At 41.4% G+C, this 13,979-nt stretch overlaps 1 protein-coding gene across 1 annotated transcript in view; it reads right to left on the reverse strand.

The window, feature by feature from the left end:
- Positions 1 to 13,979, reverse strand: part of PTPRG (protein tyrosine phosphatase, receptor type G) — a 364,795-nt gene that overhangs the window by 79,453 nt on the left and 271,363 nt on the right. Inside the window, exons 7-8 of the mRNA XM_026052517.1 lie at positions 8,938 to 9,095; positions 4,183 to 4,375 (exon numbers count right to left, since the gene is read on the reverse strand). Of these exons, the coding sequence (XP_025908302.1) occupies positions 4,183 to 4,375; positions 8,938 to 9,095 (351 nt within the window). The remainder of the gene's footprint in view (positions 1 to 4,182; positions 4,376 to 8,937; positions 9,096 to 13,979) is intronic.

Here is a 13,979-nt window from a genome sequence, read left to right on the forward strand (position 1 = left end):
AGAACATACAGTCACAGTCCTTGGACTGTGTGGTCTTTTAGGTAAGGATTCCCTTTACTTGTCCCCTAAGAGCAATGTGCACAATTAAGCTAATAAATAAGCAATCATTATGGTATAGCTTGGAAGCAGCCTATGAAAAGCCAGGAGTACAACATGGGATGTGACAGAGCATTGCACTCCTGAGCCAGAGAGGACGGGCCACGTAAAAGGGGAGGCAGCTTGAACTGTCATGTGTAAAAAATCAAATGCTGCCACTGGTTATTATTTACAGTACCTGGTGGATACTTTAAAATATTTCCTGTTTAATTGATAAGTCAGCATAGAGAACCTCCAACTTTGAGACACTTCAGCTAAATCGGTACTGTATTGATGGTGAATCTTTCTGTTAAAATTAACAGACCCAATACCCTGCATGACTTCACAGCATGACCCACTGCATATCTTGGATCTGCAGCAAATTTCCTCCTCTTAAAAAGCATTGCTGTCTGATGGGTTATAATCAATCCACTAGCTGCTGCTATTCTGTATCTGAATATTGTACATCGTGAATGGCATATTTTAGAAACAAGATACTTAAATATGATCTGTATGATGCCCTGCAACAGCTCCAGGGTCAACTTGAGAATTGAGCTCAGCTCACAGGCTCTGATTCAGCAAAGGTCTTATGCGTGTGCTTTCATTTCGGGCTTACAAGCAGTCCTCAAGAGAACTGTTTTGAAATCAGCTTTTGCCACCAAAAGGAAGGAGTGAGATAATGGAACCAAAGAAAACCTTCTTGTTAAATACTAACACAAGAGACACACTGGAGTTTTTACTTTCCATCTGGAATAAGAAGTTAGCCCTCCACACTACTTCAAATTAAATATTTTCACTATCTCATATTCTGATCACTGTAAAATATCTTTAAAAATAGCTTTCCTTCAAAAAAAAAAAAAAAAAAGAAACAAAAAAAGAAATATGGAAAAAAAAAGGACTGTATCTATGGAACAAAATATGGGTAACATTCATCCCAGCTAACAGACTGGATCCAAATTCACTGACAATTTTGGTTGACTTAAAATAGTCTTTCCCAGAAGACATTTTCTTCACCAAATGCTACCATTTATGGGGCTTTGGTAAGGAAAAAATGAGAGGATTTGCATAAAGCGGAAAATAGCTTCCCTGCAAAGTATCTGCTGTTTCTGCTAGCAGGTTTCAGTTCTGCGACCCCAGATAGCTGCTGATACCTAGGAGAAAAGGCGCTCCTGCTAGCGCTGAAGCGCTCAGGACGCCCGGTTCGTCAGTGAACAACTGCATCGCTTCGTACAGATCTGAAACTCGCTGCTCGCCAGGGAATTCTGAAAATTATTCTGAACATTATGCAAATTGTTCTGGGCACATTTTCCTCCAAAACAAGAGAGGCTTGCATAACGAATGCTACACTGTTTTCCAGATTAGCAATACTGCCCACAGACTTAATAGAGTGTGACAGAAGAAACAAATTGCAAAAATTCACACCGACAAACAAATTCAAACTTCCCCTCCAGAGCTGAAGCCCATCACAAACCGTACCACCTTGCAGCAAGCAGAAGACACATTTTCTTGACCTTGCCTTCTCCTGCAACACACATATCTAAGCACAGGGAGGGCTTGCAGGAGCCAGCATGTGACAGACACTGGTCACACTGCCTAATGCAATGTGGAAAGCATTGAGATGCAACTACGAGGTGTGCAGAGGAATCTGCATAGAATAAATTTGCTATGCTAACGCTATATTCTTGCATTTGTATGCTAGACTGCCTGGCTGAGAAGTGCTCTCTGCACTCAGCTCCTCAGTACTTTTGCATGAATGACACTATATAAAGAGGTACTGTATTTACTAGCTGAATAAACAATAGGTTTTGCTTTCACTCAAGTATTATGACTTCAACTTGCTTTATTTATATGTCAGTAGTTCAGAATGTGCAGTGGACCAGGCACATCATCACTGTTCACCTTTGTCAAAGAAGAGGCCAGAAACATCCGCGTCGTTACATCTCTGCAACAGCTATAACTCATCCCCGTAACCTTTGGAGGATAAGCTACAATCCATTCTGTTAGTAACACTGCAGCAACCTATTTAAGTTTATAAAGAAATAAAGCACCTGTTTTCACTGTCCCCTCGTGTACACACAACACGAGAAGTTGACGGAGCAGGTAAAAAAAGACTGGCTGTCCCACCAACTTTTGCCTCCTTCAGCAAAAGCTCGAGGGACAAAAAACCACTGACAAGCATCATCCCAAGTCATGTCCAATCATGGAGGATGCCTGTCCCCAATTCACAGGGCTTCTGTTGAGCACGTTGCATGCCCAAATTTCCAGGTAGAAACAGGTACGGAGCGTTACAGGTCCTGGACTAAACACATGTGTTGGGTGAAGACCCAGGAGATGTTTCTCAGTCCCCAACCCTGTGAGACGTCAAGTGCCCAGATAGCACGATATATAAGCATGGACTGATGTTTACACGGCTCCTTGCTCCAGGGCACTCGGTTTAAGTGGGCCATGTGCACTTGGTTGAATCTCCTCTTGAGGAGTCCTTAAAACTCAGCAAATGGAATCTTTCCAGATACTTCAGGGCCCCGTTGGTATCAACATTTCTCATCCCAAGACTACCCCATTGACTTCCGACCTGAGCATTTGCCACACTCAATTTGTAATTGTAGGTTTCAGCTATTTACTAGGACTGTGAAAATCACCTCAAGAACTTTAAAATCTTAAAAACCATCCAGTGATGCAAGGGATATTCAGGCACGTGGCCAAAGCGGTAAAATCTTCTTGACTATCACACTGCATGTACCAGAGGTACCTCAGCTGCACTCAAAATAAAAACCAGTCAGTTTTGTCACTTTTAGCATAACGTAACCTATTAACTTTCATGACTGCTCTGGGTAAGCAATGCATACCTAGGATATACCTGAAAAAACAAATATTGACACATGTTGCTGTTAAAACACTGATTGAAAACTGCAGACCAGAGCATGGTAGGGTCTCTTCATTCCTAAGATCTTGCTCTCACTTCTGATACAAATTCCCTATCCCAAGGCTGCCTTTAATGAACATGAGGTTTATGTGCATGTATATTATATATATAAAAATAAGCACACACAGAATAATGAGCCCTGAGAAATACTCTCTTCCAGTGCTCTCTCAGGAAGGTGAGGCTGCTGAACGCAGCTGTTTCCATGATTCACAACCTCTAAAAACGGCACTCGCTGTGCCTGGCCAGGTGAAAATGCCAGGTACATAAGGGCAGCTTGTAAATCCACTTAGTTGATTCCTTCTGGCAAATTGCCCCCTCTCCTATACCTCTATCTTGGACTGGTTAAGCACCAAGTATTTCTTGAGCCTCAAACCTGGGAAGAGCACGTCATTCCTTCTCTAGCTATAAACAAAATTCAATAAAATCAAGGAAAATAAAGGCAGCAAATGGTATTTATTTCTAGTCTTATTTTATCCTGTACACATTTGTCTCAGAATTTTTCATGTGTACCTGTAGCCAGGGAGTTTGTGCCAGTGCAGCTACTGCCACCTCCTCCCTAAGCCTCCTCCGCCCAGCTTGGGAGCCAGCTCCTGACAGAAGCACCAGCTGTTCCACAGAAAGGCTCACGAAACACTTTAGCAAGACATTATGAAATATTCTGTGTGGAAAAGTTTTTTCCCCAATCACCAGTGCCAACAAGTTGATTCATATGTTGAACAAAGAGGTCAGTGGCTCTTCAAAAGCCTTGTTGCTTCATAAACAAAAACCATAACCACATCTGGATACTCTATCCTCATTCAAACATCCAGTGAATCAACACTAAGCCCTTAAATCAAGATTCACATTGGAACTAAATTTTACTTCTGCCTCTTTTTCCTTAACATTTCTGGGGTTTTGGGCCTCTCTGAGGACCTAAGGCCAGCCAGGATAATCAGGGACACAGGTTGGATTGAGACAAACTCATTCTAGGTCTTCATCTCCATGATATCCTGTGACAGCCAGTCTCACAGGTAACTGCACCCACACCTAGGATTAGTTAATTTATTGAGACACACAAACAAATACTGACATACACTGCATTATTCCTTTGGTAGTTCACAGCTGTAGTCAACACGACATAATAAGCAAGTAGAGCAAAAGAAATCTTGTATTATTCAAGTGTAAAATTCGTGATCCTAACTCACCTTTGGAAGCTTCTGTACCCAGTGGGTTGTCCAAGATGTCTGTCATATCTTGGCTCCAAGCATCCTTCACAGCAGACTTTGACACCTTCCTATTGTTCAGGTTTTGCTGTGGTCGGAAGTTATTTCTCAAATACTCCACGGACTTGACATGGTCTTGCTGTTCGGTGGTAAATATGGAATAGAAGGCCTCCAGCTGATCATGTCAGGGAAGAGAAAGAACGTTAATTAGAAAAAAACAATGTGGCCAAATCCAGGTGGCTGATAAGAATACAAAATGGCAGGAAATATTGATGCCAAGGCTGATAAATCCATCAGGAAGTCGGGCTGCCCACTGAAATCACTGCCAACCCTCTTATCTCGGTCCTGTGCTTATCCTGCCCCGCAGCAGAGAAGGTCTTCGAGCAACCTGCGCAAGCTGGTCCTGGACAAGGAAACAGCCCTTGTCTGGAAGGATTTTGTATGTGACACAGCCCTATTAAACTCCCTCTCTGCTGGCACTGTTTTGTTGTGCAGTATCGTGCCAAGAAATGCTTCCCAGTCCTTCCATCCCATGAGCGCTCTCCAGGACTGGACAACACTGCATCTCTATCTTATGGACACTCAGTGGCCAGGTTAAGCCTCATGGATGGACCTTGCAGAGTCCTTGCACAGCATGCACAGGGTCACCATAGTGGCCCCAGTTTTATTGGATGGGCACCCAAACCTGCATCCTGACTTGCCCACGAGGAGGTCACCAACAGAGCGGAGCAACCTCTGGACTCCCTGATCCCCTCCCAGCCACTGCTCCCTCTGCTACCTAACTACAGAGGAGGAAAAGAATAACCCAAAATAAGTGCATTTAGGCACAGACAGCATAAAGTCCTCTGGGAAAGGAAGCTGGTGTTTCCTCTGTTGGATGCAGCTCTGAGCTATTTTTAATAAAATGTATTAACCTGTACAAAAGAACTGTAATTGGAAAACTCTCCTGTTACTTATATATTTCTTATTATTTCTTAAACAAACCAAACTAAGGTGAAGTTATTTTCAGCTAATATTGTTTTCACAACTACCAAGGCCAGCATAGCATTTACTAAATGCTTGTTATCATTTGGGTCAAGATCCAGGTTTAGTTGTGTTGCTGTTAGAAAGTTCCTAGCAAGACTGTAGGGGAGGAACCAGCCCTGGTCTTGTTTACCTCAACAGTAATTACATTCATCCACAGCATGGATTTGAGGGAGTACAGGGTCTGTCCCAGGACTTCAAAAAGAGAGTGGAGTTGCACTCATAGCCTAATGACAGGTCACAGTTTGAAGGCTACCCATTTTTCATTAAGTGCATCTGCTCTGAAAGCTACAGAGAGTGACAGAGTCCTGAAATGTGGATAAATTACACTGCTGGCCATGCTGTAGCCTCAACTGATCACATTGATAAAAATAATCAAAGGAAAGGTTAACGGAGCAGCTAAGCATCCTCCTCTGAACCAAGAGGCACTCACTACCACCACTTAATTTCCCTTCAAATCAGTAAATTGAAACACCCCTTCTGCTGCTGCTGCCTGTTTGCCTGCGTTGCTGGGATTGCTGATGTGAGGAATTCACCTGAATTCCACCAAACTTCTCTGAGCTGCAGGACAGCAGAGAGGCTGTTTTTACACATTTCATTTCAACATTAACCCTCCTTGGATGAGCAGCTGTGCTGGGCCAGCTAGTGGAGACAGGTACGGGGATGACGTGCCTGGGAGCAGCGTGCAGCAGGGGCTGCAAAGGGATGGACAGCACAGCTCAGATTCCTTTTACTTTTTTCTCAAGAAATGAGATGCTCCAGCTAACCCCTATGCTCTTCTTTACCCTCCCATGAAGGCACAGGTCCAAACTCTATGAAGATTTACCTAGTGTTTCACCTCACATCCTGAGAATGGTTTTGATGAAGACAGCTGACAAGGCTTAAAGCTGCTCTAGAACCTGGGTAGCAATTGCTCCTCTGCAGTCAGGTATCTAGGCTTGTATTTGGATGATGTTAATTGAATTTTTAAATGTTCACAGAGAACTTTTAAAATATTTTCTTCTGCCATGCTACCTTGGGGAGGTGTAATTGTATTTTAACTACTGCCACTTCAAATATGATTTTTAACCTTCCTCTTTTTATGTGTTGAAGGGTGTATAAATCATTTCCATTTCATTTTTATTATAAAAATATTATCTACCACAAATGAGAAATTAATTGATCTATAGCTGCCAGGAAAAAAGAAAATCCAAGAGCTCTGTTGAAGGAGCTACATTCACACTCCTTAAGGAGTACAAGAGCTCCTGTTCAGAGGAAGAAGTGAAAAGCTGTTAAAACACTATTGTAGATACACGAAACCTGATCTAAAACTCCGAGTCACGTAATTACAAACTATTAAAGCCTGACGTGCAGAGTTTTCTAAGGGCTGGTACATAAATGGCAATTAAAAATAATGCAACTGTTACAAGCACAATGAGATACTCTGAGGTATGCATTACGTGAGATAATGCCATGCTTTGGGTCACTGAATGCACTTAGCTTTACAATGTATCTGCGGGGTGACACGGCTTGCCCTGCTTTGTTGTCTAATTATTGGAAGAGATGAGGATGATGGAGTGCTGAGAATCAAAGAGAGGAGCCTCCACAAATGGACCACTTCAGCACTGTCCCTTTTGCAGCAAGGTATTTTGCACAAAAGCAAGGATTTAATTGGAACAGTAACAAAGCTCAAATAATATCACTTTCCTCCTCTGGGATTACAGACTGCTTCACAGGGTTTGTGATAAAGAAGGTTAAACTATGGCAATGGATTATGCCGCACTGTTTCTGTTACAAGAACAAATAATAATCATAGCAGTGGCAGGGTGGCAGTCTCTTAAAATACACTCATCTCGAGCTGCCAAGGGGAAGAATACTATTATTTATTCCGCATTTGTCGCAGTATCAGTGAATGGCTGTCTACACGCTGAATTCCCAGCCCTTCAACCACACATGCTTGCACAGAGCAGCCCAACTCCAAATTTTCAAGGCTTAGCTTGGCACTGTGACTGCTGTGCAGCACAGGAAAGAAGCTATGCTTGAATAAAGCACCTTTATAGCATTACAAGGATCTCCATAGCTGGAACTTACCAGTTTATTGGCACATATTAAAAAAAGAAAAGTTGCTTTTTTTTTTTTTTTTTTAAAAAAGGGATGTCCCAATCCACCTGACACGTATACAGCATATAAAAGTGAATGTGGGTCAGGCCTCAGAGCAACCCAGTGATAATAAACTACTTAACAGTACACTTATTGATTTGCGAGCAGTGAAAAGCCTGAAGGGATTGCAATATACTGTAGGCAAGGGCAGAATTCAAAATGATCCCAACAATCGGAGAAACAGCCTGGAAAACACAAAGGGTCCGATTCACCCGGGACATGTGCGAAGTCTCCTGCTTAGGCCGGCGCTGTCGCCTGCAGGAAGACGCGGCGCGAAGCAGCACCCCAGACCCGGTGCTGTGGAAATGCAGCAAGGAAAGGGCTCCTGCTGGCCACGCAGGGACCAGGGGTGGCCACATCACGCGTTGGTGCAAAAGGCCAAAAAATGCGCTCATTTGCAAAGCATGCAAAGAAAAAGGGCTGGAGGAAGAGCAAGGTGATCTCCTTTCACCCTTTCAGCTCTGAGGGGCAGCAGCAGCCTCTGCCCAAGGTGCTTGGGGCAGTTGGGTGGCCCTGGAGGACACCTCTTGGAAGCCCTTTCCAGTCGCTGGCAGCTCAGGAGCACTGGAGCCATTAGGTGTGTGAAGTACTTTGCAATATTTCCTAAACAGAACCTGATTTCACCAACTCAACACCATTGCCACTTGCCATTGCAGGCAGGAACTGACCTTGCACCAGAACTCAGCCCCTGTGGGGCTGATCCTCACAGTGGTGGCAGATACTACTTGAACAAAGCTAGCAGCTAAGAAACGATTCCTGATTATTTGATGCCTTTTCTCTGCCTCCAACAGCATCCAGTGAACTGTTCACTTAAGTTTTATGGAATTAGTCTATTTTAAGAGTTTGTTTTCAATGTCTCAGGCCAATAAAAGGGAAGACTAACATCAATGGGACGACTTTCTAAAGACAACAACCTTAAAGCACCAAAAATGCACTTAGCTGGTAAACATCTGACTGCATCTATCCATTACTTCACTGGGAGCATTCTCTTTAGACAAATCCTAGACATGGTCTCTATTTGCATTAAAAGCTATTACGTGCTAATTTTAAAGATTTGTGTACCAGCTCTCTAAGTACATAATGGCAGCTTTGCTGTGCTACAAAAACAGTTAAGCATGGAGAATTAATGGAAACACGTCTTTTCTAATGTAATTAGTCCAAATTACTAAATCTGAGCAGAACTGAAATCACTTACTTTACTTTCAAAAGAAAGTTTCAATTAGAAAGAATAAAAAGGAACTCCATGCAAATATTTAGACCACAGCTTAATTTTATCTCAAGACAAACAATACCAAATAAATCATGGAAAGGAAACGGGGTTTCATGTTGTACTGTCTTCTCAAGACTGATGGCTCACATTCAGAAACAATATTACTTGAGAAAAAAAAAAAAAAGCACCAATGCTTCCTTTTTTGTCAACAGAGAAACTTCTTTTGGACTAGATGATCTCTAGAGGCCCCTTCCAACCTTAACCATTCTTTGATTCTTCTCCCTCCCAACATCAGGATGTCGGTTTTGGAGAAAGTTGCTTTAAGAGGGCAAACCAGGAGCTGAACTTTGCTTAAAAAAACGCACCTGACGGTAAGAGATAGGAACGGGCTTCCGAAAAACTATCCACTCGACGATCTCGCTGCAGGGAGGGGTGGTGAGGGAGCCCGCGTAGCGGTAGTAGCTCCCCAGCGACGTTGGCAGAAGGTCTCTCAACACGAAGGGATCCAGGAAGGTCTCCTTCTCTGCAGGGAAGATTGACAAGCAAAATTACACTTTTTTTTTCCCTAATGTGTCTTTAAAACAGACATCACACTGATAGGCAGCCTAACAACGTGTAATGGCAACAACATATTTTATCATATACATATATAGAGAGATATAAGGGAATAGGAAGACATCCTATGAGGAAGGCTCTGTTTGAGGCGCTATCATTATTAAAAGAGCAGCCAGAACGCTAGTCAACATTATACCCAATGTGTAGGTTTCTACTGAGAAGGCATGCTGGTGCCAAATGCCCTTGTTATCCCACCGCTTGGTACCAGCACGGAAATAACATCACTTTGAGCCATTTCAGTGCTTAGGAGATGGTTCTTCAGTGTTCATCGAGCTCCTGTAGGATGGACCCAGGTACTGCTTGGTGCCACCAACCATGAGCACCCTTGGTAGAACTTGCTGCCTCTTCCCTCCAGTCCAAGAGGCATCAAGGAAGTAGTCCTTGATGGGGTCCAACATTCTGGGGAAAAACTCATCTCTTCCTGGCCAACCTGAAATGCAAAGCTGAGCACTGGCAGCATTTAGCTTCAAGTAGCAGTGAGAAGCTGGTAATATTTAACTCTGTGAAGATAAATAAATAAGCAAAAGGAGGGAAGAGCCGCAGGCGAGACAATCTCCCGGCCATCCCCAAGCATTTATCCTCTGCAATTTATGGTGGCTCCTGTGTCAAGGTGCTCCCTGCCTGAGGGCAGGCTGACCAGCGAGGCTCTCCTGTCCATCTCCATTCTTCCTGCCCTATATTCTTGGTGCTTGGTGCTACTCTAAATGCAAAATTTAGGGTAGCAAGAAGTAATGTGCTCATAGCGTCACTTTTTCCAAAACATGAATAATCTACTAAAATCATAGTCTATATTGTAGCAGAAGACTGCAACCTCTTCATTAATGATTTCTTTCTGCCTAAAATAAGAAGGTATCAGCCACTTTTCCACCTGCAATGAGGAAGGAAACAAAAAAAAGCCCATATTTTCCCTTTTCATAATGTGTGTTTGGTAAAAACTCTGGGCTTAAACATGCAATGGTAAAATATACATGATTGGGCAAAGTTCAAAGAGATTGTAATCAAGAAGTCATAATCACAGCAAAAGGTCGTATTTAATTTGATTTCCTGTTTAGAACCAATTGGCTTATTTTTATACAGGAAAAATTGGTTAGAAAAACTGAAAACTTAGTTATGGGGTTTGATTTTAAAAGTCAGCACATGTAGTCTTCACATAAATATTCTTCACAACAAAGTGATGTAACTTTTCTACATAAGAAATTTTCCCTTTATATGTGGAAATCATGCCCACAATATATTCCCATGAATCTGAAAAGGTGTTTGAACATACAAACATACCTGTTTTCATTAACAGCCAATGACTATAAATGGAATTGATGAGAAATATGCACATTTTTAAAAGAGCTTTCTCCTTATATTGAGGCTAATTGGGAAATTTAAAAAAAATAATGCTTTAGTTGTAATTAACAATTAAACTATTTTTAACGACTATAACCTTTTATATAGAACTACGAAAACACTTAAGATGCTGGACAAACCCATTCCATTAGAAACCTGGAGTGTCCCTTTATCAAAGGATGACAGAAGAGCGAAGCTCATTTTATACTTTCAAGGATTTCTGTGCCATATGCTGACAATATTATATTTTAATAATTAATTGTTCATCAAAGGAAAAGATGAAGAACAGGGATGCTAAATTCAAAGTTATTCAAATTGCAAAAATGAATAATGCATGACTTTTATATTAAATACACACTGTATTAAGTAGTCTACATTTCATCCAACTCTGTCTTTCATTTTTAAACATTTTGAACTACAATATGAATAATCAACCAAGGGAAGCTTATTTAGACAGAGAAATACCTTATCTGAATGCAAACTGGAAGCATCCAACTATGATTAAATTTTGGTTATCAATTAGGGAGGTTTTCTTCCTAAGCATTTGGAAAGCCAGCTTCGAAAGAGGAATATTTCTCGAGGAAAAAGTAGCTTTGCTACCACCCAGTTTAAGTAGGGCAGGGTGTACCCTGTCTAATTTTTCATGGCTACAAGCAATGCTGTAAGTTTTCATTAATGAATTTCAAAGATTAAAATTAAAAATACATATAATTGGATTAAAATGACTATTAAAATAGATGATAATCAATTGATTATGCTTTAATAAGCTAATACTTCTGAAAACAGCATTCATTTGTATCATTTCCATCTTAGATGCATGGTGCAGAGTCTTAGAAACTAAGGTGTCAAACTGGTCTTTGGGGAAATTTAGATATTCAGCAGTCTACTCCCATATCTATCGAGATTATACAGAAGCAGTAAATGCAATGAGGTTGTGCTCCTAGGAGCCTGAGCTGCCTCTGAAAAAGGGACTTTAAAGTCACGTAGTTACTTTTCAAATTTTAATCTTAAATCCAAACAGATTATTCTTGATAAATCTGTAAGAACCCATTTGCAAGCTGGGTGACAGCATATTCACTGAATATGCTAGACATATCAATCTCTATACACATACCTATGTGTATATAGATACGTGATGCTTATTATAAGGAAAAGAACGAGGTTGGCAACCTTCCTTCCTGGCTTCTATATCTGGCTCCTATTTCTCCCTCTCACGCTCGGCACTGGCCTGGGCCGAGTCCAGGAGACCGGGAACAGACTGAGCAGGATGAAGAGGAGGAGAAATGCTGAGGACTACGCAATCCGCCGTGTTGGGAGAACTAAAACCAGTATCAAGACACCGCTTTGTAAAGACAACGGAGAGGTTAAAAAAAGAAAAAAAAAAGCCACAAATCACCAGGGAAAACACGGGGCACACAGGCACCTGCCAACTGCCTCCGGGCAAAGCAGAAAAGAGGCACCTGAAATGCCCATGGAAAAGTCCCACCAAGGCAGCACCTGCAGGCTGGCTTTACTGGCTAAACGTCCTGCCTTGTTCAAAGCACCAAGGCCTGTAAAATAGTTCAATCTGATGTTTCCGAAGGAAAAATTAATGAGGAGCACTGATTCCTTGTTGACAATTACGACAACGAACGTGACATTTAAACTACTCACTGCTCTACAGCACAAAAGGACAATACGGTATTTTTGATTCTCGCATTCACAAAAAAGAGAATTAATAGAGCCAGCTGGTAACAAATTTGACCTTCTTCATGTCCATCGCTTGATCTTTCTGCTGTAACAGCGATGGGAAAGGTCACTGAGGAAATTAGAAGGAAAACACATGAACAAGCAGCATGTTCTAGTTCCATGTTTATCTGCAAGCCAGTATGAAAACCTGCACTTCGTTTTCTAGTTTTAGACTAATACTGTAGAAAGTATATATTTCTGTGGCATACGTAAACTCCCTTTTGCAAACTGATGTCTAGAAACAGAAATTAAAAAGGTAGGACTGAACAACTTCAAGAAAGCACTGGATGAACAAGTACCTGTTTCAAAAGCTTCCAAAATTCTACTTGTCTCCCAGACAAAGAAAGAATTTTCCTTTTTTCAATCCTGCCCCATTAGCTACCTCATAATAGCGGTCAGCACATTCCTTCGTTGGGACAGTAATCCTCTCTGCTATTTTTCAAGGGTGCATGGGGGTCAAAGCGCATTTTTGGTACAACCAACCTAAAGTCATAGCAATCTTAGGTATGTTTTAAAGAGTTGACCCATTTCATCCACAGTTGGTCAAGGCATCACCTCAAGATGTGCAGTAATACTGAATTGTGCCCAGCAGCTTTCCCAGCAGAGGACAAACCAGATCTTAAAAAACAGATCTTAAAAACAGGTATTTACAGCTAATCTCCACCAACTACTGTATTTTTTTTTGCAACCTCATATCAAGAAGCATTGTACTGCAAGAGTCATCAGTTGAATGCTCAACTTCAAGGACTGATTTGCTAAAAATAAGTTATGGGAACATGCTGGATAAAGATAGTGCTGTATTTTATCCCAATCACTGTGAGGTAAGAGGGTTCTTGAGATATGTAGGTAAACAGCATCACAACTATCTGTGATCAAAACCCTCCTCAAATCTACCAGAAACTTGGATCACAAGAAAATAACTATATGCCAAGTCCATTTATATCTCATGAAATGCTTTGGGACTTTCATCACGCATTTCTGCAAGAAAACAGGAACTTGGCTGCACTGAAAACAGTATCTTAAAATGAGCTTATTTCCAAAATTAACGTATGTGCAATGCCTGATAGGTGGAAGCGCTACCCAGCTACACTTTGAATAACTGAAATCTGCAATACCAATATGAAGAGCTTTGAAAGTCTCCCAAATTTGTTAAACAATGTTACTGCCAATTTTGTTTTCACAATGAGCCAAGTCATTCTAAAGCTTCTGCATTCAAACATTTAAAAACAAACATGCAAAAATAATCAAAAGGACACCATGCTGCACACCCACTGAGCCAGAACTTCCCAGATAAAGCAGCCTGCACACCAGAGAGGAACCAGATCCACTGCAGCGATTTTAAAGATGCAATTACAAATATTATATGTTATTTTAACTAAAAAGATGTTAAAATGAGTACTCGCTGTGTAAATCCCGCATGCAGAGTGGTTTTTGACAGTCCTCTGTATGCAGTGTAATTCAGGTCATTTATTGTGTAATTATTATTCTCACTTATTTATTTTTTTTAAACACCAGAGCCTCTGCTGAGCAATGTGAGGAGCTGTAAGGACATAGAAAGCACTGCATGGTGGGAAGGAAGGGAATGAGATAGTAACACAGTCCTTACGCAGCGAGCCTGCAGTCTATTTTAATCTAAGAAAACCAGCAAGCAATACAAAGAACAGGGGAAAGAGAAAAAAGGCTAATTTCCCAAGTGAAAATAAAAAATCAAGTTGAAAATTTGCATGCC

This window comes from Nothoprocta perdicaria, unplaced genomic scaffold, assembly GCF_003342845.1.
Source record: "Nothoprocta perdicaria isolate Ctin4 unplaced genomic scaffold, notPer1 scaffold_9, whole genome shotgun sequence".
Lineage (NCBI taxonomy): Eukaryota > Metazoa > Chordata > Aves > Tinamiformes > Tinamidae > Nothoprocta > Nothoprocta perdicaria.